The sequence below is a fragment of the Aspergillus aculeatinus genome, assembly GCF_003184765.1.
Source record: "Aspergillus aculeatinus CBS 121060 unplaced genomic scaffold BO66scaffold_43, whole genome shotgun sequence".
Lineage (NCBI taxonomy): Eukaryota > Fungi > Ascomycota > Eurotiomycetes > Eurotiales > Aspergillaceae > Aspergillus > Aspergillus aculeatinus.
Genome location: NW_020291512.1, coordinates 49,601 through 76,307, shown reverse-complemented (window position 1 = coordinate 76,307; position 26,707 = coordinate 49,601). Strand labels below are relative to the sequence as shown.

Here is a 26,707-nt window from a genome sequence, read left to right as displayed (position 1 = left end):
CCCCATTCCACGCTAAAGTTCGCCATTGGCCCACTCCCCGATAAGATAAGCACTCCATCAGCTTTTCGAGTGTAAGTTACCTGATGCCCCCGACGACCGCAGTGTCTTCAAACTCGGTCGAACCATGCCTCCTGTACGGTCAGCTAGGGCCTCAAAGGCGTGTACTTCGTGCCGCAAGAACAAAACACGATGCTATCCATCGCAAGGTCCCGGCAGCGGCTGTCTTCGCTGCGCGACGCTAGCGCAGCCTTGCTCGCTGGATCCCGAGCCGACGAGCCCTAATTGCAGGTCGAGCCCGTCAACTCATTGCCGGTCGGAACATACTCAGAACACAAGCACCGTCGCTTCTGAGGTTAATCAGCGGAGTGCGGTTGATGAGAGGTTCTAGTTCTTCTTGCCCATGCTGCTTATTCAATCTTGAGCATAGTCAAGAGCTAACAGCCGTAAGCACAGAATCGCCAGACTGGAAAGAACAGTAGAGAGTTTGGTTGACCGTCTGGATGCCAAGATCGATGCCCTAGCTAGCCGGTTCAACGAAGAAACCCCTCCGAGGAGGGCAGAACAAAGTATCATTGAGCGTGAACCAGCTCCTGTGCTCCTCATCAGGGAGGCTGCCTTAGACGCTGGCGTACGCTCACCGGAGCAGAACGACGCTCATCCTGAAGTGTATGCCGACCTGATATCTTCAGGGCTGGTTTCATTGTCTATCGCCCACTCATTGGTCGAACTGTGAGTGTGCATCCCCAATCATACCTAAACTGGCACCGCTAGCTAACACTAAGCTACCAGATTCCATACCCACTACGGCAGATGGGTGAAGTTTCCAGAGGATCTCTCAACACCGGCCCTTCTCTCACGGATCAGACGATCGTCGCTTCTTACGTGCAGTGTATTGCTAATTGCAGTCAGACACACCACGCCAGACCTTGCGGACAGACTCGCGCCTCAGTTGTTCCGAGAAGCAAAACGCCTTGTCACCTCCTCCTTACTCGTGGTGCCCCAGACGACGCCATTCTTCCAAGCGGTTCTGATTTTGAGCCTGTGGTCGACGACCATCGGCCAAGTGCCGCTGAGTGTTGACAGCTGGCTTTTGACCGGCTATGCTTTGCAGCAGGCATTGATCAGCCCGGACTTTGTGGAAGTCATGCGACCCGACGCAGCTCTTCCGACCGTACAAAAACATGTCGATGCATGGTGCCTTTGGAACCACCTATGCCTGGCTCACTTACAGCATGTCCCTCCCCTCGTCGCTCGTACACGCCTACCTTACTAACCTGTCTCTCAGATACTGCGTAGGCACCCGCCGCCAGGCTCAACTGACCGACGTCGACATCGAACGCTGCGCACGATTGATGCAAACGGACAGCACCACCAACTACGAAGCGCGAATGATCGCTGAGGTCAAGCTGTACTGGATCATCTACCGCAAGTGTTGCGGATCGCAACCGGATCTCGAAGCCGTGAAACGCGCTCTAGCGAATTGGCAGCAAGAGTTCCTCGTACTGTTTGGTATCTGCCTTCACCTCCTTTCCCCACTCTGCGGTTTCTAACCATGCTTTCAGCGCAACCTCGCTCCCAGTTCCTGCGCATGGGCTTCCACTTCGCGCACCTCCTCGCCCACAGCAACCGCCTGAAATCCTCATCTCAAGAGTCATCCGACAACATGGCCACCACCACCACCACCACCAGCGCATCCCTCGTCGCCGGAATGCTGTCCCACGCGAAAAACATCATCGACCTCGCGATCGACACCACGGACGACCGAACCCGCCACCTGACGGATCAGATCTACCACCTCGTCACGTTCGCGGCGCTCACTCTCTGTCGCCTCGTGCACACCTACGAGGCGAACCTGCGCGCCACGGGTCACGATCTGGACGCGTTGGATGGTCTGGTGGTGCAGCTCGTCGACTGGCTGCGGTCGATTGGGCTTCCAACAAACCACACGGCATATATGCTAGGTGATATTGTGTTTACGCGGTTCGCCAAACTGCGACCGCATTCGCGAGTGCTGGCGTCGATCACCGCCAGGAGAGGGGGAGGAGAGGAGAAGGTGGACGCCGACTTGGCGCAACCGCTTCTCGACGACAGGTTGTTCTCGGATGATGTTCCGGCGCTGTCGTATCCCGGGTTCATCGGGCTGGAGCTTTTCGACATGGGGCTGGGCGGGGCAGAGGTGTCGTGGCCGCAGTGGGAGGGGGAGTTGTATTCGTCGACGTAGGTGACTCCTTCGTCGTGTGTATGGGCGTTCTGCTGAGTGGGGGAGGCTTCTTGAGGTGAAATGTAAGGAGAATTCCCTCCCGCTCCAGCCCTATCTCCGTGTATCTTGGAGAAAGGAAGCGGAGAATCGCGTCTGCTAGAGTTCGAGGTTGAGAATTTTGACGCAATCTCATTTTCGCTTTGTTTGCTTTACTGGTGGATGACTGCTGGATCATGAATAAGAGGTACTTCTCCCTAAGTTAGGGCTAATCCTGTCGCCGATACTCTTTCTGTTCCACAAGTTCCGAGGCGATTCTCTGTAGGATGAAGGTCTTCACCTGAGCACTGGCGACATCAATACCATGTACCAAGTATATAAGCGCAGGACATAAATCCACCTCACCCCATCCAACCCAAACCTAACCAACCCCACACAACCTACCAACTGACAAGTGACCTTTACCTCGACCAACCACTGACAAACACTAGCAACGATGGCTCCCACATGGCACACCGACCTCCGCAAGCACGCGTACGCCAAGTACGAAGAGCTGAAGAAGCACCAAGTGCTGCTGGAGGAAGTGCGCGGCGACGCCGGCACCTGCGATCTGTGCCAGACGGGGCGCAGCGAGCACCAAGGGGCGCTGTGTGAATGCTGGGCGTGCCGGCACACGTACCACCACACGTGCATCGACGTGCTGCGGGTGCGGGCGGCGAACCGGGGCGAGCCGCTGGCGTACGGGTGCCCGCACTGCGGCCGCCCGTGGGCGACGCTCGCCATGCTGGAGCAGCAGGCCGAGGAGGCCGCGCGGCGCCCGGGCCCCGGCGGCTCCCCGCGGCGCGGCCTCCCCTTCACCGACGGCATGTATACCTTTAAATTTCGAGCGGCCACGCGCCAGTACCTCTGCAAGTGGAAGGACCGCGTCACGGGCGGCATCTGCGGGCAGGGTCCCTTCGATACCTTTGAGGACTTCTACCGGCACCATTCCTCGACCCACGTGGAGATCCTGGACTACCAGTGTGATCTCTGCGAGCCGGGGCGGGCCTTCGTCTCGGCCAAGTTGCTGGTCCAGCACAAGAAGATCGTTCACTTTGGGGATCCGCGACGGGGCGACAAGACCGAGCCCGAGCCGTCCTCCGCGGTGGCTGAAGGCGAGGCCGCTGGTGGCTCCGTTGCGTCACTGGCGGAGCAGGTAGAGCTCATGGACCTCGACGTGGTCGATAGCATCGAGGACGAGGCCATGCAGGTGGACAAATAGGTGAGTCGAGCTCCTGGCTGTGTAGATACTGTCCTGTAGTATGTCTGCCGACATATCATGGATTGCATTGTCGGCGGCTGCGCATGTCTGTGGACCACGATATTAGTACGTCTATCGATACTTTCTTATTCGTTGTAACAGTCTGACGGAAACAGACAGGAAAACAAACAAACAAGCAAAAAAAAGGCAGCTTGGAAAAATAGGCAGGAAAAGACAGAGTACAAAGTCATCAAAAAAATGGATATTTAGCACCAAATAAAATCTCGCTAACTGAGTCAATTCACCTCTCGAGTCCCGAAAAGTACACCGCACTATGATTATACATATTTCAAAAATTTTGCCGACTTCAGTCACTTGAGCAGAGATCAATTGCAAGAACAATGAGAAAACACTATCACAAGATCAACTCGCACACCATTCTGTCTAATGTGGCTCAGTTCTGCCCCCGGCCTCTTCAAATGAATTCCATCATCTTCCTTGGTTTTATCCGTTCTTGGTTTTAGCCGCGCTCAGAAGACCAACTTAGCAACCTTCCTGGCCTCCAACATCCATTGGGGCTGTGGTTTAGTGGTATAATATTCCCTTAGCATGGGAGAGGTCCGGGGTTCGATTCCCCGCAGCTCCATCCTTTTTTGTCTTTTTGGTTGCTATCCCCGTTAGCTGGAGAGGATCTGTGGTCAGATGCTGAGGCGGGTGGTGGGTCTGCGCGCTCTGCAGTGATCCACTAATTCTAGAGAAGGGCGATCAGATCTGCCGCAGAGATTCTTACGCCCAGATAACTTACCAGTTGCTGAGGGATGCGCCAGTAGCTTCATCCGTAAAATAACACTACGGAAAACGCTTTATGAATCTGTGAAGAGAAACCTCCACTTCACTGATGTACAAATCCGTCTTTAACCACATCGGAAATTATAATCTTCAAGATTGCACGCAACAGAAATGCTGACTCATTTGTTTGTGTTCGGCTGCCCACTAACTTATAATCCAGATATCCTTTGCAGAAAATACACCAGCACTTTATGAATGTCCGAAACCCCTTTACCATTCGAATACAGCCTTGTAGGCTCGCCAGCTGTTATCAAGCAACATGTCCACAATTATAGAATAGCAACCTTATTTTGTAGACTGTCAATCTACCCGAGGATACTGGGACCATCGATCATTGATTTAATGCGACACTACAATTACACGTGATGTTGAAACCGCCAGGATCGTAGTTTTTGATTGTAACAGCCCGACACTTCAGGCAAGTGCTGGTGATTTCGACATTAAAACCAGATTGGTAATGCGTCACGACAAAATGATACCCATTTGCTTAACTCACGCTCGCTTCGCAATTGCTGTGCGAGGCGTGTTCGTAGCTCAAGCGACTTCTTGATTTGTATCTGCCATTCCTTTGTCCGTCTCTCCGACTCTTTTAGTTTTTCGTTCGGGAGTCGCAGGACTCGGAAGGACGCATCGTGCGTGAAGAGATTCATGCGACTGTCAGTCCGTAGGAAATCGTCGAGATGGTCGGCGACGGTCGCTGCAAGCTTGTCGCGCAGTACGCCATCATCGCCAATCTTGAAAGCCATCGTCACCGCGCCAGCGAAGCCCTCCGGGGACCACGGCAGTTGCAGCGTCTCGTCAACCTTCTTGTGAACGAGTTCTTTGAGTCTTGGCACGCTGTAGTAATCCGCGATCTCGGCCATATGGATGTGTGCAACAAGGTTCTTCGAGAGATCGGCGGTGACGGTAGCGGTGGTAATAGCAGCGGAGGAGGAGGAGGAAGAGGAGGAGGAGGAGGAGGAGGAGGAGGAATGAGAGGGAGGCGGAACGAGGTTCTGGTCCGAAGGAGACTTGTCTGCCACACAAACATTTGCAATTAGCCTGATTCTCAGCAAGGAAGTCACAGTTAACCTTGTGAGAACATACCGGCGTCGCTTGGAAGGTCATAGTCTCCGGTGTAGAGAAACTGTACCATATGGCGGATCGAGGATAATGGGAACTCGTCCATTCGATAAACGCCGGAACAACCCTCCTTGTTAGAGTTAGCTTTCATTGTAGATCGGTCTAATTGGGCGATTAAATCGGACCTTGAAGCCTCCAGCGCAGGCAGCTGCGAATGCCTTTATCTGAGAACAGACAATCACTTTATGGACAGGGATTTCGACACCGTCACACTCCAGGGCGAAGTCGGTGTACTCTCCCATCTTAGCTTTCTTGTAGACGAGGTCGTTGACTGTGTCCATGTGGTCAATAGACTCTTTACGTTTGAGGGCCATCTTGACGGATCTCCAGTTGTAGTTGATCAGATCAGGAGAAAGTAAGGGGAGCGTCGGAAACCAGGGAGTGAAAGGTGAAAGAAGGTGATGATTTGTAAAGAGATAACAGAGGAATTTATATGGGAAACCTGTCAGGAGACAGGAGCTTGATCGCTGTCATTCACTTGAGTTCTGGTCACGCCAGAGTGGTCCTACCTCAGGCACCCATCTCTCGTGTTCTCTGACAGTCGGCTTTCCACTTCTTCATCTCCTGCTACCTACTATCTTGTCGACCTCCTGTTTATCTTCCAGGCACTTCACAGCTCTCTTCCCGGCCTTATGTTCTCATGTTTTTCCTAGTTGTCATCTCTTTCACATCCTGATCACCTGTCCACAACTACTCCGCCATCCAACGTACAAGTCATTGTCAACTGGGTCATTGTGGTGATCAATCTGAAGAGAACGCTTTCGAAATGTTCGCCAAGTCCCATTTAACAAGGACCATGATGCACATTAAGGCGATTCAAGAATCTGATGTTGTCAGCTTTCCATTAGATGAACCGGACAAAAGACGAAAGAGCGAAAGTCTGTGCCAACGCAGACCATTCACCGAGTCGGAATGCTCAGTGCCCTCCAAGGTTCGAGAAAGCTACAATATTGAGGAATACACCATAGAAGCCAAGAGCGGAGTCTTGACCTACGTCTAGCAATCGCGATGACGGTGAGAGAATGCTCAATGCTTGTCGCCTCGAAGTAGCTGAAGGGGTAAGCGAGCGTAGCAGTTCTCTCGCCCCTAAGCCTCGCCCTCCGCCCCTTCCCCGCTCTTTCCGTTCTTCTCCCCTCAGCAACATGACCATCATTATAAAAGTTGACCCCAGGCCAATACGGCCCTTTGCGAGTTGTTGCTGCCGATAGACCATAAGACACACTGCGTTCTTGCATTCCTCGGAGCCGGATTCCGCTCTGGCTATGCGCACTTATGTTGCCAGCATTGGGTCACTGCTAATCAAGATAATGACTCTGGCGCCGTGGACGTACAGGTACAGAACTCGCCGGTGAACACGGCAGCCAGATTCGAGGGAAGATGGTGACCCACCCCGTCTGCTGGGGTACCGCCCCGCACCTGGCAGGGAGTGCCCGATATCCCCTCCCTTGAACTATTCATACTTGCAGCATAGTTGGTGTATAGGACGGGCAGGTTGAAGAAACACGACGGGAGGGAGGAGGTCGAGTATCCGGATCCCGGAATGACTGTGGTGAGAGGGGTGTAAGCTGCATGATAGCGGTTGTTTGTTGACTGGCACTGCAGGGAGCTCCTGACCAGAGCAGTTTGGTTGATCTTATAAGTGCTATATATCAGGTCCGAGACGTTGCCGCTGAGCGGGATGGAGATGTCCGTGTTGCTTGCCCCGGATCCGGGAATCTCAAGCGTGTAGCACACGGGGTCGTCAGAGTCCAGGTCCAGCACCACTCCGCCCCACATTGAAGCGCACTCCTCGACTCGGTGACCATTCTGAACGATGTACACATTGGCGCTGGCGAGTAGAAGACCGAGCAGGACCTGCTGGATAGGCAGGATGAGCTCGTCGGCGAGATTACTGCAGGCCATGTTGGGGTCGGCGAAGCGGCCCCCGGCAAAGACTCTGGGTAGCCGGGTAGTGTAGTAGGGTCCGAACCGATCATTGGAGGTGTCAAGTGCATAGCCTGGGAAGGAGGAGAGATTGCCGGTAGCGAAGACTGCATGGGCGAGCTGGAAGAGGCTGTTATTGTATTCCTGGACCCCGGCGAAGAAACGAGTTTTCAACACATTGCCAGGATCGGACAGAAAGACACTGCTGTTTGTAGGGTCGGTGGGAGTATCAACAGCGGATATAGTGCTGAAGATCCCGCCGAGCAGTGTTGCGAAGGAGTTGGCGAAGTTGTCGATAGGACCGAGCCCGCTTCTGACGACAGTAAGTCCCGCAGCTACGGCACCTATGGCCCTGTCCAAACCGGCCTCGTCATTATGCAGTGTCAGATACCGAGTTATGCTGTTGACCAGATTGTCAATTTCCAAAGCGGATATGAGATTTTCTCCAAACACCTCTGAAGCCATGTCCCGCAGGCACCGCTGGAAAATCGCGAAAGAGCGCTGAGCAAAGAAATATGGCACATGGTCAGTACCCAAGGGGCAGGTTTCAGGTATGGAGCAGGAGCTGTTGTCGCTAAGATTCGCACAATTCGTGACATTGACCCCATCGAAAGCGTTAAAGTGGGCATCGAGGCTCGGGAGTGTGCTTGTCAGAGCACGGCGAGTTGACGAAGAATGACGAGTCGTCTCGAATTCCAAGGCCAGCCCAGCTTGACTAAGATACCAGGAGTCCGTGGCTGATGCATTCAACAGCAACTGCTGACAACCAACCGTTGCATTTGCGCTGTTCCAAGGGATGTATCGCAGAGCTGAGGTCTCATAAGTACAACCGGTTGTCGTGTGCCCCGGTACCAGTGGCAAGACCTGATAGTTCAGGTTGTAGAATCCATCCCTACAATATGAATCAGGGCATTTACCTCCTGAGGCATGGTAAAGGATGTCGCCACCGGAAATAGGAGCTAACACCATGGTAACATCACTCCCGCCATGCACATCCGGGCCCTGAGCGAAATTCAGGCCGGCAGTCAAGTTGCTGGCCACCACCCGAACACCATCACCAGTGGTGATGAAGAGCGCCAGTTCGCTGGGGTTATAACCTCCGACCGTCTCGTTGAGAACAACCGCCCACTGGGTCGTGTTGGAAAATGTCTCGTACCCTGCAGGTTTGCTCCAGAAGGTGGTAGTAGGCTCCCCGATGTCCTCAAAAGGGCACGGTATATCGAAGGCCGGGGTCTGGTACCAGATGGCGCCGGCTGCCTCATTCCCATTCTGAGGTCTCATTTCCGATGGGCCCCGAAACGCCCTGAAAGCGGTCGCAAACGAGTGGATGAGCGGCTGCAGGCCTGTATGAGGCCAGATCGTCATGTTGGCGTAGTTGTTCAGCGCAGCATCGCCATTCTGTTCCGGCCACAGATTTCCAAGATAGTGTCCCTCGGGACCATCGTTCTATTTGGGTCAGCTCTGCATTATCTTTTATCATCCAAATCCGGAACAGATGACTCTTACCCAAGTAATGTATTCAACGAACTGCAACGTGTCACTCTGGATGTTCAAGATGTCGCTCAGGCGTTGCATGAGGTTCTCTCCACCTTGGCGATAGATATTTGTTCCATACTGCTCAGTCTTGTCAGCCTCGAATTTTTATTGGTAGCATTGTGAAAGCTGCTCATACTGAATTCTTATACTGCATCAGACTCAATGCTGTTGACAGTCGTCATCAGTGAAAAGCTCGGACCAGAAAGGTACACAGGAAGACAAACGTATCATGTAAGATGCACCCTGTCTAGCGGCCGCGTCAATGACCACTTGATCCCGGGCAATTCCTCCGAGCCCACCAGTCTGGTTCGAAGCCTGTTGCCCCAGACTTGGCCAGGCAGATTCCCAACTGAAGAGGCCATCGGTGAGATTGCCCCACGCATCCCACCAGCCCGCTTGACTGTCCCAGTAGCCCTCCGTGTCGTCGAGGTCCGGGATCCAATACACCTCGAACCCCAGGTCGGACAACGAGGCCTTGAAATGATTCCACGTCTCCCACGTGCCCCCACCTGAGGTAAACGTACTGATCACATACTTGCCGTCAACCTGGTAGTACGCCTCGAGTGCCATCGCCTCTTGACACAGGGAAACGTAGTCGGCAGCGCCTGCGCCGCCGCACGATGCCCCTCCCGAGGCGTACACATCCATACTGATAAAGATCCCGAATTGGAGCTCCTGCATCTCGATGTAGCGTCCCATCTCTTGGATTAGGTCCTTGGCGAACGCATCGGTCGGACATTGAACATTCAAGGCGAAGCCATCGAGACCCATCGCGATCGCATCGTCGACATCTTGCTGGATATGGTCCTTTGTGGTGGTGCCGACCTGATTAGGTGAATTAGGGCTTACTCACTGCTGGCTGCGGAGAATGATATACTTGCCATGTAATGCGCAAATACTGCACGATTCGCGGCCTGAACGAATGGCACCAATGCCAGCATCAGAGCTAGAAGCATTTTGGAAAAGGCCTTGGCGCTTTTGTGTCGAGGAAAACTTGCTCTCTTTGTTCTATTGTTAATGTATGGTGAGTCGGAAACGGCAAAAGGAAAGACGGCACTTGGTCCGGTTACGAGGCACTAGAAAGTAGAAGGATGGAAAGCGAGTGAAAATAAAACAGAGCTCAAATTAAAAATGAGTAGAGCAGGGATTGACGCGTTTGTCCGGTTCCAAATGCGATGAGGCCTATCCTGAATATATGCATTCTGAGGTTATATGGCAGCGTCCGTGGTTGTAAAGGTTTCTGTCATCGTGCGGAAGGCGCCAATCAAGAAGGATGCTGGGCGAGATAAATCCTTTGTTTACAGTCCCGAGGAACAAGCACATGTCGGAACGGAAACAGTTTGTGAGTTTCAGCGTGGGGCAAAGCGCAGGAATGCTGACGGTTGGTGTGCGATCCTACCGCCATCATTCCTCAATGGACGCGCTGCACGTGAAACATGCCTGCATATTGAACCCCTGGCGTCTAATTAACTTTGATCTCGCAGATGTCTCGATCCACAGCAGGATCGCGTCAAGCACAAAGGTCTAACTCAAACAAAAGTCCATTCATCCAAATCAGACGAATTCGGCCTTTCCCTCGCATCCTCCTTTCCCTTGGCCTATCTCAAAATATAATGACAATCGGTAATCGCGATAAGAGAAAAGCTTAGGGCACTAATAAAAAATCAATTCTGATAAGTCAGCCGCTTTATGACACCCTAATAGTTGCAACCTATCGTACTGCACTCATACGAAAGCCCCTATCTAAGACCCTTGTCTGATGCTTTGTGTAATATTACTTTCCTCGAAGGCACAAGTTCTTTGAACCACAGAACAAAGAAACTTCAATATTCGGAACGCAGGACTTTAAATACGGCTAATACGAAGCTGTCGACTCACACCAGGCCTTTCTTCTATCTGACACCTTAAGTCCCCAGGTAAACCACCTTCACCTTTAAAATGGCAAGCTTCCCGTTGCCATACAACTTCTCCACCCCGTGCGACAACATAGAAGTCTACCCCCTCCAGCGCAACGACCAAAGGGTCTTGATCGTAATCCTCAAGTGCTGGAAAAACACCACCGACGACTGGCTCCCCGCGATGGAAATGCTCCGGAGGCAATGGTGGCATCAGCGACAGGCGCACCCGCATCTTCACCGGAAAAGAATGGGTGGGGTCCTCATCTCCTCGCAAAACAGCTTTCGGATGTTCACCGAGTCCCCGGAGCTGGACTACGAGCCTCAGCAGTTTGTGTACCAAGGTCGGTGGGTATATCCCATGACGTCTGATGGCGAAGTATGGGCGGAGTTCGAGGAGGATGTTCAGGCTTTCTTCCGCGTTTTCGATGAGGATCCCTGAGGTCTTCGTACTCTATTCCATCCGGGGGGAAGGGCAGTAGGTAAGTTAGGGCCGAGGATTTTAACGGTGGCGATGTTGAAATTAAAGCGATGCTCCATCCGAGGAAATTAGAGGAGATAACAGTTTTATCAGCAAGTCTCTCTCGACAGCACTAGAGAGTATACACAAGTATACGCAAGACTGTCTACCCAACAACAAGCAAAATTAAGTATATCGATCGAATCCTTGACATTGACAACAAACGTCGGGTTTTCTCCGGATCTTGGTTCAGCTCATCGTGCTCATTGTCAGCCGTCACCCGTGGTATTTCAGAAAGAGAGGTTGAGACTCTCATCTTCGCCTCTGCTAGTCTAGCCCTAATTCATACTTACCCCGCCACTGACTCTAGTACTTATTCACATGTGTTCAGCTTGTCTGTATCTCCTAAGAGTATACCGAGCTCAGATCACTCTCACAGATGAGGAGATAGCAACACCTCGCTTTTGTTTGAGGGAGCAGATGTAAGGGATTGGGTAAGTTCGGCAGATCCCTCTGGTTTTTTCGGGGGGGGGAAGTGTGGCGTCGAGCGAGATTCGACGTAACAGTTATTACCCTGGGATATAACTAGCGGAATATACATCCGTTGTCTAGCTATTCTTTGAACTCTAGGAAAGAGGAAAGACAATTGATTCTACCAGAACCCAGAAAATGAAAGACAGTAGAGAGAATAAGAACACAGGCTTATGATAGCTTGTCGTACTCGCATATGGTCCAGGAGCACTTTACCAAATTCTTTGTGCAAAAACACTACTTGCTAGCGAGGGTTTCTGTTAAGGATGTTGCTTCGCATGTACAAAATTGTATCTTGATCAACTCTTGCAAACTATCTAGCACATACGACCACAGGGTGTGGAAAACAGGGCTTCCCGTCCGCTCAGCCGTACTTAAGCCACACGCCGGGAGGTTAGTAGTTGGGTGGGTGACCACCAGCGAATCCCTTCTGTTGTATGTTTTTGGTCTTTTCATTTGATTCATTTAATTAACTCTTTTGGAAAAATAATAAACACTTCCGGCTGTTCTCTCTCTGCCTTTATCTCTTCATGGCTCACCTCTTCACTATGCCTAACACGCAACCAGCCCCTCCCACCTGATGTCTCACTACCGCACGATTTCCTCCGGCTCCTGTTCCAAGCCTTCTGCTAAGCTTTGGCACGGACTCCCATCTGGGCTACCCTGCGTTGGCCCAGGGAGGCATGCAACACCGGGTGGGTCAGAACTTCAGATGTCATGTGTAAGTTAGAGGCTTTGCCGCAGCTAGTAACTAGATTCAAACAAAGTTGGAGCCCCCGCCGGCTCAAAGATCCGACATGAATCCAGCTACACCGTTGTGCTTTTTTTTTTTTTTTCAAATATTAAAAGTTATTAGATTTGGCTTAAATAAGACTTGATGTATCTCTTAATGTAATAATGTCCTTATTTCATTCTTTCTTGTCAGGCCTGCCTCTAACTTTCAGAAATTTGATTATACAACATAAGCATTAACACTATTCCGGAATTCTTACGACAGTAGAAATCCTGACCCAATAAGAGCCGACGCAGGTGATAATTCCTGGCCCGGTCAGAGCTAGCTAGCTCTAAAATCCAGCGCTTGCAACGAGGAACCAGGTACTTAGTACTACATGTGACTTCAGACCCAATCACACGATATCCTGACCCAATCGGCGCTAATGCCCCGCGTTAATAGGGCTTCATAGCACCGTGGATTCCGGTCATTCCACTGCTGAACGTCGTCTCAGAGCTACGTGTTCCATCGCGAGTAGAACGCCCTGTCTGCATGCAGACAGTGATCCCCACGAGCTGACGCAAAGAGAGCGTTACAAGGTGACTCTATACAACGTACTAACCTACCTGAACTGGCCATAGTCGCTGACGAGCTCTCACCTCCAAATTTCTCCAGATAAATTTGGAGTCGAATTGCAAGGTATAGAAGCCTCAAGCTGAAGACCACCAACAACATGGCCGGCATGGTTTCAGGTACAATCTCGGACTGGCAGCCTTGTCAAACATCTTTATCCAGACCACCTTCCCCACGAAGCATATGCCCAGTTCGTCCATGATGTGCTGGTTAAACACCCTAGAGAGGTGGCGAAAATCGTGGGACCTATAGTGGGGCCAGTTGCACGCGAAGTTGACGAGGCTTTGACCATTCTCGCCCTTGGTCCTGGTACCTGGCCGTTCGTGGTAGCTATGAAAGCTCTATCCCTCTCTGCGCGCGGTTGCCGGGGCTTATATCGATACCTCATTCGGTCTTCCGAGTCCATGGGGTACACACCAGACAAAGACCTTGATGCTATTGCTAGCCGCATGACCGTGGAAATAATGACAAGAATCACATCGACAACCATAGCTGTCGGTACTTCAAACGCTTCTCTCCCAGAGACACTGGTGGCCGGTGCTAGCCTCCCAGGTCGGAGCTTAGGAATAGACAGCAGCAGCAGCAGCAGCAGCAGCAACAACATCGCAGTGAGCCGCATTGAGAACTCCCAAGCCACCCACGGCATTTGCAATTCAATTGTCAACCATGTTAGAATCCATGGACCCCAAATAGTCCAATCCACACAAGTGGCTCAGGTGATCAAAGAACTGAACTATGTTTCCACCGACCTCGGCAACGGTAATTGTCTAACGGCATCGGGTAGCAGCGGGCCAGATGGCTACGGCAGACATGTATACGATCTCGTTCAATCTAAGCTCGGAGACATTGCGCCTGCTGACCGGCGTTATCATCGAATTTTCGTCTTCCACCGGAGCACAATCTGGCACCCCGCATTCGACCGGCTGGCGAGCGAGAGCCCCCTTCCAACCGAGTATTGCATGAAGAGAAAGAACCTCGATGTGCTTTGCCAGGACATGCAAAAATACCGACGACGATTGACGGCAGAGTTGAACTATGGCAAAGACATTGTTTTCCACGTGCTGGTCCCATCTTGATACAAACTATGCATCCGTGAGCCGTTGCATTTCCCAGCTGACCTGTATCCACTTCGAATCGAGGACGAACTCTATCATGGCAAAATGGTCGTCCAGATGAACCTCCCCGCTGCACCCCCGGGGCTTCTTCCTCGATCCTGGACACTGGGATACAATAGCTGCAGGTGCCGCACTTGTCACAACAATGCCCAGCAGTGGGGTGGGGTGCCATCGGTGCTTGTCTCGCTCTGGGCGTGGGCGTGGGCGCTCTAACAGGGCTTGGGGCATTGGTTGCAGTTCCGATCTGGTTTGCGACTGCGCCGAAAGCCATCGAAAAAACGCATTCTGTGATATGTCCCGCTGTCTACGATGCGCTCCGTGAAGAGGCGCCGAGAATTCTCGGCTCTACTCAGCGCTTGTACAGGGAGGCAGTGAGCCGTTAGTGAGAGCACGCAAAGCATGGAGGGTCGTAGCAAGATGCTCTATGACCAAAACCTAGAGAAGAAAGAATGGACAAGTGCTAGAGCGGGAGTGCCTAAGGTATTCAGATCACCCATGTCGCCCACAACTACAATACTGGACAGGGCAATGCCTCTAGATCTCAGGCAGACCGCTAAGCAGGGGAGGGTGTTATCGTTGCCTGATCTCTGAAGCATAGAATTCACGGACGTTGATAGATCGTGCTTGATCACTTGATCGGCTCTCTTATGACCAATCAGGTCTACATGGTCCTAGTTCTGAATTCTTTAAAGACAGCAGCCGAACGGCCAATCCACTTCTGCTGGTCAAAATTTGTCGAAACCGGGCTTCGATCTCCTGTACCTGCGGTAGAAGTTGGAGTATGCGTTGAGCGTAATCCTCTCCCTCCCATTTATCTAATGCGTGTCCGAACGGCGTGATTATTAGTGTACACAGGTATAAACGCCCGACGGCAGTGAGCGCATACGCTGTCGATTCTGCAGAGCAAAACCCTACGACAGCAGACTCTTGCACTATTTTCCGACGAGGCTAGAAGTGGCATCTCCAGAATAAGAGCTATGCAAACTTGATTCACTACCTATCCTGGCCTCAAAAGACTGTGTGGGTCCACATGCCGCGAAATGACAGACGAGACAAAATCAACGAGAAACAATCAAACGCAGATAAGGCCAGATGGTCATCACAAATGCGCGGTAGCTGGGGCCCACAGGTACATTCCACAACCCCAGTCCGGTCTCTCTCTCTCTCCGACCCGAGTTACAGGCATACATGCGACCTGCCAAGCCCCGTCACCCACCGCGCTCCTCGTACGGGCCAGCATCCCACTCAGGGGAGTCTCAAGAAGAACTGCTGATTCTGTTCTCCATTATTAGTCCAGAGAACGACTGGAGTCTCGTTGTCAGTCCCGGCCCGGAAGACATCCATCACAAGGTCCGGATAGACAACACTGTAAAGGCTAGAATTCCCAATCCAGACACGGTTAGCACGTGAACCTTTCATGGGGGAATCAAGGCAAGAGGTATGCTCTCGAGCAGAAGGGTGTCAGTTACTTGTAGGCTCCACTTCCACCGCGCACCGGAACCACCTTCCAGCGCACCCTCTGGTCAACGGGCGGGAGGAGATTGCCAGTGACGGGGGCGTCAGTTTCACCTATCGATCGAATGTATTAGAAAGATTCCCATCGGAGCCCGAGGTGGGTGGGGCGGGGGGCAGAAGGTAGGGGAAAAGGGACTTCTTTCATACTGTTAGCAGTCATGTACGTGCCGGTACCCAGATTCAGAATCAGGTACTCGTCGTTGCCCGCATCGGCAAAAACAAACTCCTGGTTCGGATTGCCAGGCTGCGACTCGCTACAACGAGAGGTCAGTTCGGTCCCGGACAAAACAGAGTTGAACGGCGGGAGCCAGAGAAAGACCATACTAAATCTGCAGCGTGGTCCCGTCATTCTTGCTGCCCTGGTATAGGTCGAGTTTCTTGTCGGTGTGGCGGGGCGTGATGGTATACTTGTTTGATCCGATGAAGTCACTCATGATGGCGGATGCGTTCGCAAAGCGTATCAATTGGGGTTGGCTGGCTTGTTTGTAAGTATAAAAACTTGATGAGGAGGATGATGATGGTTAGAGAGGTGAAGAGCCCTGAATTTATAGATCAGGCTTGGAAGCCAAACGCTCAACCATGCCGCGCAGATCGACTCCGTTATTGTTTTGGAAAGTGGCCTGTAGTCAGGCTAGCGTCAGCACAGAACAATGTCAGCCCTATCAAGAAAGGATTCTCTATGCTGGATCTCGTGTTCAGCAGTGGATCTCAAGGTTGCACGACGCGCGAACTGCATATTCCATAAGAGTTCATGGTGTAACGTTACAAGGAACAAGCAATATTTTCTGCAACCTGGTTACAAGCAGTATGCGGACTTCTATAACCCAAATTTCTGCTGTATCTGAATAAACTAATTACGTAAAAATTCGAAATCTGACCGAGCTTGCGTCTAGACGATATATAGATCATGGGTGGCAAGGTTTATTTGCATACGAGAGCAGTGCAATGGCATGGATATGATACACAAATGATCATGAAGAAGCCAGCTTACCTTATGTTTACTGGCTTCAAACTATTGTAATGCAATGGGATGAAGATGACGCTGTTCAATACAATACTAGGACACCCCCTCACATGTTACCTCCAGTATGTGAAACGCTTCGGGGAGAGTACATGCTCAGACAAGGCAAAGAGCCACAGAAAGATGCGAAACTCCACGAGGAAGAGGAGCTCATCATTCAAACCTCACAGTGCACACGGCATGGAAAGAGCTCTCAAGTTGGGAATGAATTGCTCGTATCGCACGCAGAAACACGAGATTGGCCCAGTCAGCAACTAGGTACAAACTATGTCAGTCTCCATAGCAAGATTCAGGGCTGTTCACCAAGCAAAGGATATTAAGAAGGTTAGAAGGGAGATAACACAGCGCGAACGGGGTTCTGCTTTCCGGCTCATCGGGTCACCGAGCCACTATGTGCGTGTCTCGGCAGGTTATCATGTTATATAATTTTCGCAGTAACATTGCTTTCACCTTCTTATCGGCTCACTTGAATCACGTAAGTAACAATCATCTGTGGAGAGCCGAGTTACTTCCATAAGTCAATGTTGTCGGCGTATGGTGATGCTCACCATCAGTAGAAATCGCTCCGCCCATCTGGCCACCAAGGACTTCAGCCGATCATAAATCTAGCATCAGCACTCAAGTTCAACTCTAGATAACTACCTCTGCAGCTCTTAATACATATGTGTCAGGATGTTGATAGTGGTTTTCAGCGCAATAGGCCATCCCAGCTATGAATACCTGACGCGGGTCAAAATACTGTTATTCAGGATTTCAACCTCGGTCCTATATGATATGAATCCATCCTCATACTGTTTAATAGATGTTTGCACACCTCATTATTAGCTATCTCGGGGGTATTCAGGACAGACCTAGCAGTCAACTTGACCGAGGGATCTGGAGGATGCACTATGGTTCGTCTTCCTCCATGTGATACGTATAAGCCCAGAATTGCTCGCTCATCTAGCCAGGAGGAGTCATATGCAAAGCAAGCTTGGGGTGCTACTGGCTAGTCTAGGTAGTGCTCGAGGTTGGTCGGCTGTTGCCATTATCAATCTTGAATCAGGCGGCTGGATGCCTTGAAGACTCGAAAGTCAATGCTTCATGCTTACTGGAATTGAAGGGTATTGATGGAAGCCTGGAGCGTGAAGATGGTTGATTCCAGGCTCGCTTGGAGGAACTACTAACTCCTAGTACATACCTAGTACAGTATCTTACCCTACGCCCCGCTAGTACCTTCACACCTACGTTAGGTAACTCAGGTCTAAGGTACTGCGGTAGGCATAGGTAGGTACCGTACAGGTTCCTTACTACTAGATATCTACTGTACTGTACACGCGGCCGAAGCGGTGAGGTGCCCAACCAATCAGAGGCCTGGGACTCCGTCAGGTAAGTTGTAGGTACCTTATAACAAGAGCCTGGAGTAGCCCCCAGTCATCGTGCACTGCAGGAAGGCTTTCTTTGTCTGTCGTTTGCCTTCACAAATTCCATCTTGCTCACTTTCCCTTGTGAAGGAAGTGGGGAAAATATCTTGCCTCTCTTCCGATTGAAGCCAGGGGAAAGGGAAAAGTTTGGATCGGCTCACCTGTGGCTACACATGTACATGCACCCTACCTACCTCGCCTCTGCCACCAACCGTCTCCCATCTTTCCAATCCATCCCGATCATTCCCACCTCTCCCCATGTGTCTTTGTCTGCTTGTGACCAGTGAGGATAATGGGAACAGGCAGCGCCTGTCCAGGATTGCCTGCGGGGTGGCATCAAAAATCTCAAGCTTGCCCGGCATCTGATACTGGTTGACCAACCACCAGGAATCTGCTCTGATTGAGCCAGGTAAAGCATCTTAGTGCCTTACGGTCGGAGGAGCTACGTGGAGCTCTGGCACTCATCTCTTGCCGACACGCAATCGGACCTTGTGTCAGCCCGCCAGTGTTGCCCATATCAGTTGGGCGGCGAAATCCCCGTTTGTCTTTGGCGGGACACGGCACTTTCACCTAGCCTGATCATCGGTCGACCTCCGCGCCAGCTGCCATTGAAACTGATGAGCGGTCTAGACTCCCACCTGGCCACCGGTCCGTGTCGCGGAGGAGGACTGACTGGCCCCAGGCTGGTTCCGAGGTGGAAACAACCGAACACCGAGTTGCAAGCGTTGGCCATGACTCCCGGCAGATGAATCCGGAAGGAACAGCACAGTACTGGTACATCCCGGAGAATCGCCCTAAGAGACATGTCAGAATTCGACGAGCGCGCATAGACTTCATATTCCACGAAATGATTAGCCAGTCATCGAGCTCGACCTCCAGCCAGCTCCTAGATGGAAGAAGGTACAGTACAAAAGAAGGCCCACACTACGACATACAAAGAGGCCAGAGAGTCCTAGAACGAGAACAAGGGCGGGAAAAACAAAGGTACATCGACCCATCCCCTTTGGCCATTTCGTTTACTCTTCCCATCGAGCGGATGGCCGACGGGGATCTTGCGATTGCCGTCCAAACAGACCGCAATCGAAGTCCTTGAGACTTTCTTCCATCACCTTTCGCTACCCGAGAGCGCGAGAAGCATGCGTGCAGTCTCGTTGGGACCAGGTCAACAGCTCCCGGATCACAGTCCTGGAATGTCTGAGACCGTCGCCATGGTGTGCCCGGTGAAACCACGGAGCTCTTCCTACAGGTCATAGCAATAGCGGACACAATATGAAAAAAGGTTGTCTGGTATTTCCCACGTCAGATGCTGGCCCGTTGGGCGACGAGATTTGAAGGGATAAAAAGGACCTCCATCGCTGGTTCAACATCGCTGGTTTAAGATCGCGTGTCTCTCTCCACCTCAATCATTCTAATCGTCTCCACCATTTCAATCCGCTTCTTCGTCTAACTCGCTTCGATCATTTCTTCTCTGTGAGTTCCGCAACATGTCGCAAGTAAACCCAAGCCCGAATTCTCTGTTGAGTATGGAAACTCTATTGCGCATGTTCATGGGGCACTTCTGCTACCTCAAAAAATACTCGAATCTCCGCGATACTCGTTTCGTGGTGGTAGGGGATCTCGCTGAGTTACCCTACGAGCTCTACCATGCACATCGATATCAGGACCACAATGTCGAAACTAGTGTAAGAAGAAAGGTCTTGTTGAGATCGAACCCTCCCACCCCCCTCTTCATTTTCGTTCACTCTTGCCCCTGCCCCTGCTAGATACGTTGACTAACCTCCTTATTCCATTACAGGGCACAATTGTTCTGTTGATTGAGTATGAAGAACGTATCGAGTCAATTAAGAATGCTCTGAAAGAAAGATGGCCGGATTTCTTCCATTTGATTGACAGTCAATTATATTACGACTCTCTCTTGAGAGGATTCATCATGGCCCCCGTACACTTGATTCCCCTGGACCGACTGGGCCTTGGCCAGAACTTCGACAGGGAGTGTGGGCTGACGAAAATTGCCGAGGTTGGCAATGATGCCCCGCGAATTCCGTGGAAGGCCATCACGGAGCAACTACGTACGGCAGTCGGCAGGTACGGGGTGACCTGGAGCGCGGAGCGCATCATGGCGGCGCTTCAGGCGTCGAAGCCTCTTCCTGAACCCCAGGGAAGCCAAAGGCAGGAGTCAGGACTAGATGAGATCCGTAGGTTGGATAATCCGGAGGATTCGAGTTTTGTGGCAGGGTTTTGTTTTGTGGCAGGACTTTGCTTGTGCCTCCCGTGGATCGCGGGGCTGTGGCCGTGAGCTACAAAGACCCGTGGGTCCCTTTGTGGTCACTTTTGTTCTCGAACAGTCTTGGAGTCTTTGGCGTTTTATCTTTGTTCTTTCTCTTACTGAGATTGGGGTATCATATCTTAGTTGGAAAACCATTCATTGAGGTTGTAGTTAGTTTTAATTTATATCCATGGACTCCACCAGGAGGTGATGTCTAGACTGGAGAGTGGATGGAAAGAAAATCCTGAAGCAACTACCTAGTATTTCCTAGTAGTGCCTAGTGGTGCTGGTAGTGATAACTTAAGCTAAGCTAAAGTACCTAGGGGTTGCCTTTGCGAGGTGGTATTCTTGGGTGTCTTCAATCATACTCCCATGTACGTTGGCGCCTGCGCCAGCTGATGGCATTCTTGTACGCCTGGGGAGTCCGCCACTCGTCCACGTCCCTTCTCCGGGCAGTATCGATCTTCTCCTCCAGGTGCGGGAAGCGATCGATCAAAATCTGCCAAGCCAGGATACTCTTCATCGGGAAGGGACTGGTGTCTTCCGGAAAGACGCCGGGATATTTAAGGTACCAAGGGAGCCAGGACAGGTCAGCGAAGCCAGTACACGCCTGGAAGGCGACTCGGAAGGGATGAACCGCCACCCCCCTCTCTGAGGTCTTGTCTCCCGAGGTATCATGCGGGCGGCTGAGCATCATTAAGTAGGAAAACCATGGCTGGTGGAAATCTTCGAGGCGAAGCCATCGAGGATCCAGACCCCTCAGGGTGAGCTCAGGTGCTTCGGTAAAGGCTTTGTTCACGCGAGCACGGGCCCAGGGAGGCGGGGGCTCGCTGCGGGGCCCCCCAGCACCAGCAGCAGTACTGTCCTCTTCTTTCTCCGGGATCAACGAGGAGAAAATGTTGGAGAGCTCCTCCACCCACTTGCAGCTGTCGGACAATGGGATGTAGTCCAGATGCTGGGGCCCGTACAGGTAATAGTCGCGGTAGGCGAGGCGGATCAGGGCCTCCACCATCCGCGCCGGCTGGAACAACTTGACCTCGTAGGTGGCCTGCTCGCACGAGGCGAGACGCGTATCGGTCGAGACCAGATAGGCCTCATCATCTTCGGCCAGCGGACCACAGGCCGGAAGCTTCACGTTCGGGAACCAGTCCTCGTGGATGAACAGGTTCAGATCCACATGGAGCTCTTCCCCCGGAGCTGCCGGCTGGAGGTGGAAGACATGAGCGGGCACCCACCACGCCCGATGGAAGTTCGCCCGCAGATTGTAGATGTAGTTACACGGGGCGGCTTCGTAGTTGCCCTCATGGTCCTTCCATAGACATATATTCTCAATCCGGCGGCAGCTATCGTCGAAGTTAGCCTTGCGCAAGACCTGGACCGCCTGCATCTGCAGGGACCGCGGGATGACTATGTCGAGGGAGTTGATAGGATTCTGGCAGCCAAAGTGACGCCACATACCGTCATTGATCACATGACAGGGTATCTTGTTCTGTTCCAGGAGCTCTGCGATCTGTTCAATCATGGCCAGGTTTGCTGGTTGGCCGGTGTATTCGAATGGTTTGGCCTTGGAGGTCGTCGGCGGCAGGGGCCGTCGGCAAACGGGACCAGAAAATCGCTCGCCCTCAAAGGTATATTCACCCGTGAAATACACTGTCGGGTCGAGAATTGACCTCGGACTGAACTCAGACATTGTTTCAAAGCGATCGATGATGAGGATGATTGAATCGTGTGGGGTTGTTGGTGATGATGGCTGAACAAGCCCGGACAGGGCCCCCTGTATTTATGTTACTCGCTCCAGCCCCTCCAAGCTCGGTAAAGGCGAGTAGGGGGAGCTATAAGTCCATCTATTTCCTGGAGAGTGCCCTTTGCCTTGCTTTCATACCCGCTTTGTGCCTGGCTCGAGTCGATGGGCGGTGCTAAGGCCCCTGCACAAAGGCACACACGTTCACATGAATTGTATCCATTCTTCTCTCCACAGTCCGCGATGTTTCTTTGCCACTGGCTGAGGTTTTTAGCCTATTGACCGGGTCCAAGTCCCTTGTTCTTTGTCGGAAATGTTCCAGCAGAGCCTGGATATTGATCGAACAAGGTAGGTCGGGCTGAAACGACCGAGCTTTGGTTCTTTGCTCTAGACGGAAGTTATCCGGTCATCATTACATAGCGCTTGCCTGTCTTTATTCGTCTGATGGAGTTTCTCTGCCAAATCAACTAGTCACGAAGTGGTATAGAAAAGGTCTAGAATATGTGGATACCTTAGGAGTCAGGCAGCGGGAATTCGCCTGGCCGCTTTGTAACCTTTTCTCAGGTGTTCATCGAGACAAGCCCAAGCAAACTATCCCTCCGGACCATGAAGAAGTGCCCGCCAAAGCTGGAAAGGCTGAGGCTCGGCCTTGCGTAGGTGCTAGATATCTTTAGAATGGTTCCCTGAAGATACCCAACGGGGCCCCCTCGGAGTATACAAGCGAGATCCGACCGATGATAATATCGGGAACCAGGATCCCCAGCGGAGAACATTGCATGGCTCCCACTGCCCACTTTTCAAATGGCTGGATTGAGAGATGCTGCTTCAACACCTGTACTTCCTGATCTTCGACAGTCTCTCGACTCGCACACAGCAACCAGAAATCCCGTGTTTGGACATTACGGCAATCTGCATCAGAAGGGGCGAAGGCACCTTATGCCAATTTCAAATAGGGCAAATCGAGACTAGCGCATCGAAAGACACGGTAGAGTCAGGTATTATACACCATACTTGCTCCTAAACATAGCCCGATTAACGAAAAGAGCTCACTGGCAGTGTAAAGCCTCCTGAATGACGATGGTTGTGAGTCGAAATTAGACCATGGTGAGATGATACTGAGGATTTACATCTAATCTACATGACGAGTTGGAACTAAGCTTCCTGGGCTATAACACTTAGACGTCTACATCACTTGTCTGGAGGTTCTTCCGCAGGGTGACTTTGCATGGGAAGCCCTAAGCGGGATGGCCGGCGCCCTTCCGAGCCATGTTGGCCCGCTCCCCAAAAGCGGTCCCAATGCCGCCGTTGGACGGATGCAAGCGATCATGTTCGGCATATGCATCGTGGAAGTCAAATCGGCCCACGATCATGGCGAGGGGAGTCTTCATGCCCAGTAGCGAGATGTTCTGGCCGATGCAGTGGGAAAAGGGAAGAGGAAAAGAAGAGCGACTGGCGGCGGGCGGCGGATTAAACGCACGTCAAGCATTCACATAGGCTTGATTTCGCTGCACACGACGGAGTAAAAACAAAGAAAAAAGAGAAACGCCGGGGCAGGAGAAGAACGATGATATGCTTGAAGAGACATCACATCTACGAGATGGGAGTTGTTGTGTGCGGATCGCCTGAAGGAACTCAGATAAGGCACTGCGGTCACGGAAGACTCGGAAGACACCACAAGGAAAAAAAACAAGGTAATTTCCCCAGTCCAGGGCTTGGCATTCTCAGGGCTATCTATCGATAGCACGGTCTTTCTCCGGCGAGTTTCATTGGTCAAACTCGAGGTCGTGACATTTGCACCGGCTGCTTCGCGCAGGCTGTCTCGCGCTAATCAGTCAGATAATCTCGGCTAATGATTAGGTTTCGTTGGATGCAATGGCTTGCGAGGTGGAACGAGACCTTGGACTTCGTGCTGACTCGGGCTCTACTAGTATAGCTTCGCTTACAGAAACAGGGTCTATTTGATGCACGAAACCGCCGAAATGCCCTCTCTGTTCAATGTCGCTTTTATCCCACGTGGTGAGCGGGAGGATGTTGATTGCAGGGTAGGTAATTCCTGTCTTCATTCCGGTTCTCCAGTGCAGTCACCCTTCGAAAACCATGATTCCACCACAACAGCCGACATGTAGGCGGTCTAATCGGATTCGTACAATTTACGACATATACGATCAATCAATGTATAAAAGACTCGACGGACAAGCCTAAATGGAATGTGGTGTACAAGGAGCTTGAGGATTCACGACGGCCATGCATACACTCAAGTCATTCGTTCTCTCTGTGGCAATCACCACCGCGGTTGAAGCCAGTGCGATTCACCAGAGAGCGACTCCCACTCAGCCTAATTGGTTCCAAACCTCGCCTAATCTCTATGCTGGTTGGTACCATTGATCTTCATCCCATTCAAAACAACCAGAGCCACTGACATGGTACTAACCAGGCACTGTCGCCACTGGTGCTGCGCCTTTCCTCGCCGAAAGCAACCCTGCACCTTTCGGGAATGCTGCCTATGTTCCCAACGCTCCGCTGGAGACCTCGGAGCCCATTCAGGGTGCGAAGGGGAGGAACATCTTTCACCTCATGGGTGACCTGAGGTAGGATTGATTCCACCAGCATACATGTGGATGATAACTGACTCTCCCCAACAGTCCTTACTTTTCGCCGCCCGAGGGCTTCGGGGTGAACGAACATCCGTTGCCAAAGGGTGCGTACATCACCCAAATGCACATGCTCCAACGTCACGGGGCGCGATATCCATCTTCATCGGAGGGCCTGGATACTTGGGGCGCTGCGATCGCCAATGCAACCGCCAAGGGCCACATGTTCTCCGGCAAGCTTGAGTTCCTGAACCAGTGGTCATACAACCTAGGCAAGGAGATCCTTGTCCCGCAGGGCCGTCAGGAATTGTTCGACGCTGGTGTTCTGAACTTCTACAACTACGGCCATCTGTACGACAATAGCAACCGCACCTCAAAGCTCGTGGTGCGCACGACCCTGCAGGCGCGAATGCTCGAGAGCTGCGAGAATTTCCTAGCGGGCTTCTTCGGGCTGAATTGGCGGGACCACGCCAACATCCTGGCCACCATCGACCCAGCGACCACGGGGCAGTCCGCCTGCACCAAGGCGTCAGAGACCATGATGGAATCCATCCAAGTCCCCGTGGGCACCTGGATGGCCACCTATCTCCAGGAGCGCACCGCCGAGCTGCGACGTCTGACGGGAAGCTACAACTGGACGGTCACCGACACATACCACGCGCAGGCGCTCTGCCCCTACGAGACGATCAGCCTCGGCTACAGTGATTTCTGCCAGCTGTTCACATACGAGGACTGGGAGAACTGGGCCTATCTCATGGACCTCGAGTTCGCGGGGCTCTCCGGCTTCCACAGCCCCACCGGTCGCGCGCAGGGCATCGCTTTCGTGGAAGAGTTCCTGGCGCGCGTGGAGGGCCATCTTCTCGAGGTTCCCGCGAATACCACCGGGGCGAACTTGACGCTCGACACGAACCCCGTCACCTTCCCGCTCGACCAGAAGCTGTACCTGGAATTCACCCACGACGCCAACATCGTCTCCGTGTTGACAGCCTTCGGGCTCACGCAATTTGCCGATCCCCTGCCCCTCACCGGCCCCACCAAGGACCAGCAGTTCCACTCCAGCCGCATCGTGCCCTTCGCGGGCCGTCTGAATATCGAGATCATCAGCGCGCCGCACAGGGTCTCGACCACGCGGTCATCGTCCAAGGCTGCCAGCAAGAACGGCGACTACGTGACCGGTAGCGGCCCGACCCAGTATGTGCACTTCATTCAGAACCAGCGCACCATCCCGCTCCACGCTAGCTTCGACGAGTGCGAGTACCGCGAGGACGGGTGGTGTGAGTTGTCGACCTTCTTGGAGATTCAGCGGCAAAGTCTGGCGGAGGCGCAATATCAGTATGCCTGCTTTGGGAACTGGACGATGAAGGGGTGGGGCGCTGTCACAGACGGTGTTCCTGCGTAAGTAGGTAGGTGGTTGGGGTATGTACGGGCACGATTCAATAGAATCCCTGCAGCAGCACATGTGGTAGCCTCACTGCATATTCCCATCGATGCTGGATTTGTTGCTACTGTTTACCATCACAATGGACAAGATAGATACAGCATACCAGTTTCAGAGTCCTTCCGTCCACATCCGGCAAGGAACGTTGACCCCAGGGGAGAACAGCAGCTGAATTTGGCCGGTCCATCCGTGCTATCCTGCATGCGCTAGAGCTATCGCCGCATCGATGTAGGTTTCTAGTAGCACGATGGAACGCATAGTCCAGTTGATCATCATAACCTAGACTACTAGATATCATTTTTTTCTTGCAATGATTGACACCAATATGGTCATAAAACCTGGATTACCAATTGACGAGGGTTAGGGTTGACTAGTGGAGTTACCCCCTTGGTTGTAAACCCACCCACTACCTGCCAAGGTCACGCCCGACTGATAGTAGTGTTATCCACTCAATTCAACAATTGTGATCCTATCTTATGATATTGTAGCGTAAATGTATACGTTAGTAGGTTATGCTCA

The 26,707-nt window shown here is 52.1% G+C and overlaps 11 protein-coding genes and 1 non-coding gene across 12 annotated transcripts; 6 read left to right on the top strand and 6 right to left on the bottom strand.

Annotated features, from left to right (window-relative positions):
* Positions 1-448: 448 nt before the first annotated feature.
* Positions 449-2,221, top strand: BO66DRAFT_329522 (uncharacterized protein; the record flags this gene model as incomplete). The annotated part of the gene is made up of 4 exons (XM_025644027.1): positions 449-729; positions 790-1,253; positions 1,297-1,509; positions 1,563-2,221. Coding segments are annotated over 4 exons (1,617 nt in total), but the record flags the coding sequence as incomplete, so codon positions are not given.
* Positions 2,222-2,693: 472 nt separating this feature from the next.
* On the top strand, positions 2,694-3,458 carry BO66DRAFT_403947 (uncharacterized protein; the record flags this gene model as incomplete). The annotated part of the gene is made up of 1 exon (XM_025648900.1): positions 2,694-3,458. One exon carries the CDS (start codon positions 2,694-2,696, stop codon positions 3,456-3,458), a length of 765 nt encoding a protein of 254 aa, XP_025501090.1.
* Positions 3,459-4,011: 553 nt separating this feature from the next.
* On the top strand, positions 4,012-4,083 carry BO66DRAFT_t243. The gene has a single exon. It is a non-coding gene; the product is annotated as a tRNA-Ala (tRNA).
* Positions 4,084-4,700: 617 nt separating this feature from the next.
* Positions 4,701-5,775, bottom strand: BO66DRAFT_473535 (BTB/POZ domain-containing protein; the record flags this gene model as incomplete). The annotated part of the gene is made up of 4 exons (XM_025653056.1): positions 5,534-5,775; positions 5,373-5,478; positions 4,783-5,301; positions 4,701-4,711 (listed from the first exon to the last, which is right to left on the bottom strand). The coding sequence occupies exons 1-4, from the start codon at positions 5,720-5,722 to the stop codon at positions 4,701-4,703; spliced, it is 825 nt and encodes a 274-aa protein (XP_025501089.1). The 5' UTR covers positions 5,723-5,775.
* Positions 5,776-6,541: 766 nt separating this feature from the next.
* BO66DRAFT_158171 (uncharacterized protein) lies at positions 6,542-7,360 on the bottom strand. Its single transcript, XM_025642198.1, has one exon. The coding sequence runs from the start codon at positions 7,308-7,310 to the stop codon at positions 6,708-6,710; it is 603 nt and encodes a 200-aa protein (XP_025501088.1). The 5' UTR covers positions 7,311-7,360; the 3' UTR covers positions 6,542-6,707.
* An 823-nt stretch (positions 7,361-8,183) lies between these two features.
* Positions 8,184-9,680, bottom strand: BO66DRAFT_283387 (uncharacterized protein; the record flags this gene model as incomplete). The annotated part of the gene is made up of 3 exons (XM_025643092.1): positions 8,184-8,777; positions 9,004-9,032; positions 9,092-9,680. Coding segments are annotated over 3 exons (1,212 nt in total), but the record flags the coding sequence as incomplete, so codon positions are not given.
* A 1,004-nt stretch (positions 9,681-10,684) lies between these two features.
* BO66DRAFT_458057 (uncharacterized protein) lies at positions 10,685-11,204 on the bottom strand (the record flags this gene model as incomplete). The annotated part of the gene is made up of 1 exon (XM_025652194.1): positions 10,685-11,204. A coding segment is annotated over one exon (492 nt), but the record flags the coding sequence as incomplete, so codon positions are not given.
* A 1,994-nt stretch (positions 11,205-13,198) lies between these two features.
* On the top strand, positions 13,199-14,596 carry BO66DRAFT_413656 (uncharacterized protein; the record flags this gene model as incomplete). The annotated part of the gene is made up of 4 exons (XM_025649425.1): positions 13,199-13,217; positions 13,261-14,162; positions 14,196-14,261; positions 14,339-14,596. The coding sequence occupies 4 exons, from the start codon at positions 13,199-13,201 to the stop codon at positions 14,594-14,596; spliced, it is 1,245 nt and encodes a 414-aa protein (XP_025501085.1).
* Positions 14,597-15,678: 1,082 nt separating this feature from the next.
* Positions 15,679-16,324, bottom strand: BO66DRAFT_458043 (uncharacterized protein; the record flags this gene model as incomplete). The annotated part of the gene is made up of 3 exons (XM_025652193.1): positions 16,053-16,324; positions 15,876-15,982; positions 15,679-15,782 (listed from the first exon to the last, which is right to left on the bottom strand). Exons 1-3 carry the CDS (start codon positions 16,160-16,162, stop codon positions 15,679-15,681), a joined length of 321 nt encoding a protein of 106 aa, XP_025501084.1. The 5' UTR covers positions 16,163-16,324.
* A 3,312-nt stretch (positions 16,325-19,636) lies between these two features.
* Positions 19,637-20,448, top strand: BO66DRAFT_441224 (uncharacterized protein; the record flags this gene model as incomplete). Its single annotated transcript, XM_025651329.1, has 2 exons — positions 19,637-19,834; positions 19,948-20,448. The coding sequence occupies 2 exons, from the start codon at positions 19,637-19,639 to the stop codon at positions 20,446-20,448; spliced, it is 699 nt and encodes a 232-aa protein (XP_025501083.1).
* A 931-nt stretch (positions 20,449-21,379) lies between these two features.
* Positions 21,380-22,108, bottom strand: BO66DRAFT_329380 (uncharacterized protein; the record flags this gene model as incomplete). Its single annotated transcript, XM_025644018.1, has 2 exons — positions 21,380-21,705; positions 21,739-22,108. Coding segments are annotated over 2 exons (696 nt in total), but the record flags the coding sequence as incomplete, so codon positions are not given.
* A 2,295-nt stretch (positions 22,109-24,403) lies between these two features.
* On the top strand, positions 24,404-26,149 carry BO66DRAFT_441222 (histidine phosphatase family protein; the record flags this gene model as incomplete). The annotated part of the gene is made up of 3 exons (XM_025651328.1): positions 24,404-24,530; positions 24,594-24,747; positions 24,802-26,149. 3 exons carry the CDS (start codon positions 24,404-24,406, stop codon positions 26,147-26,149), a joined length of 1,629 nt encoding a protein of 542 aa, XP_025501081.1.
* Between the last annotated feature and the right edge of the window lie 558 nt (positions 26,150-26,707).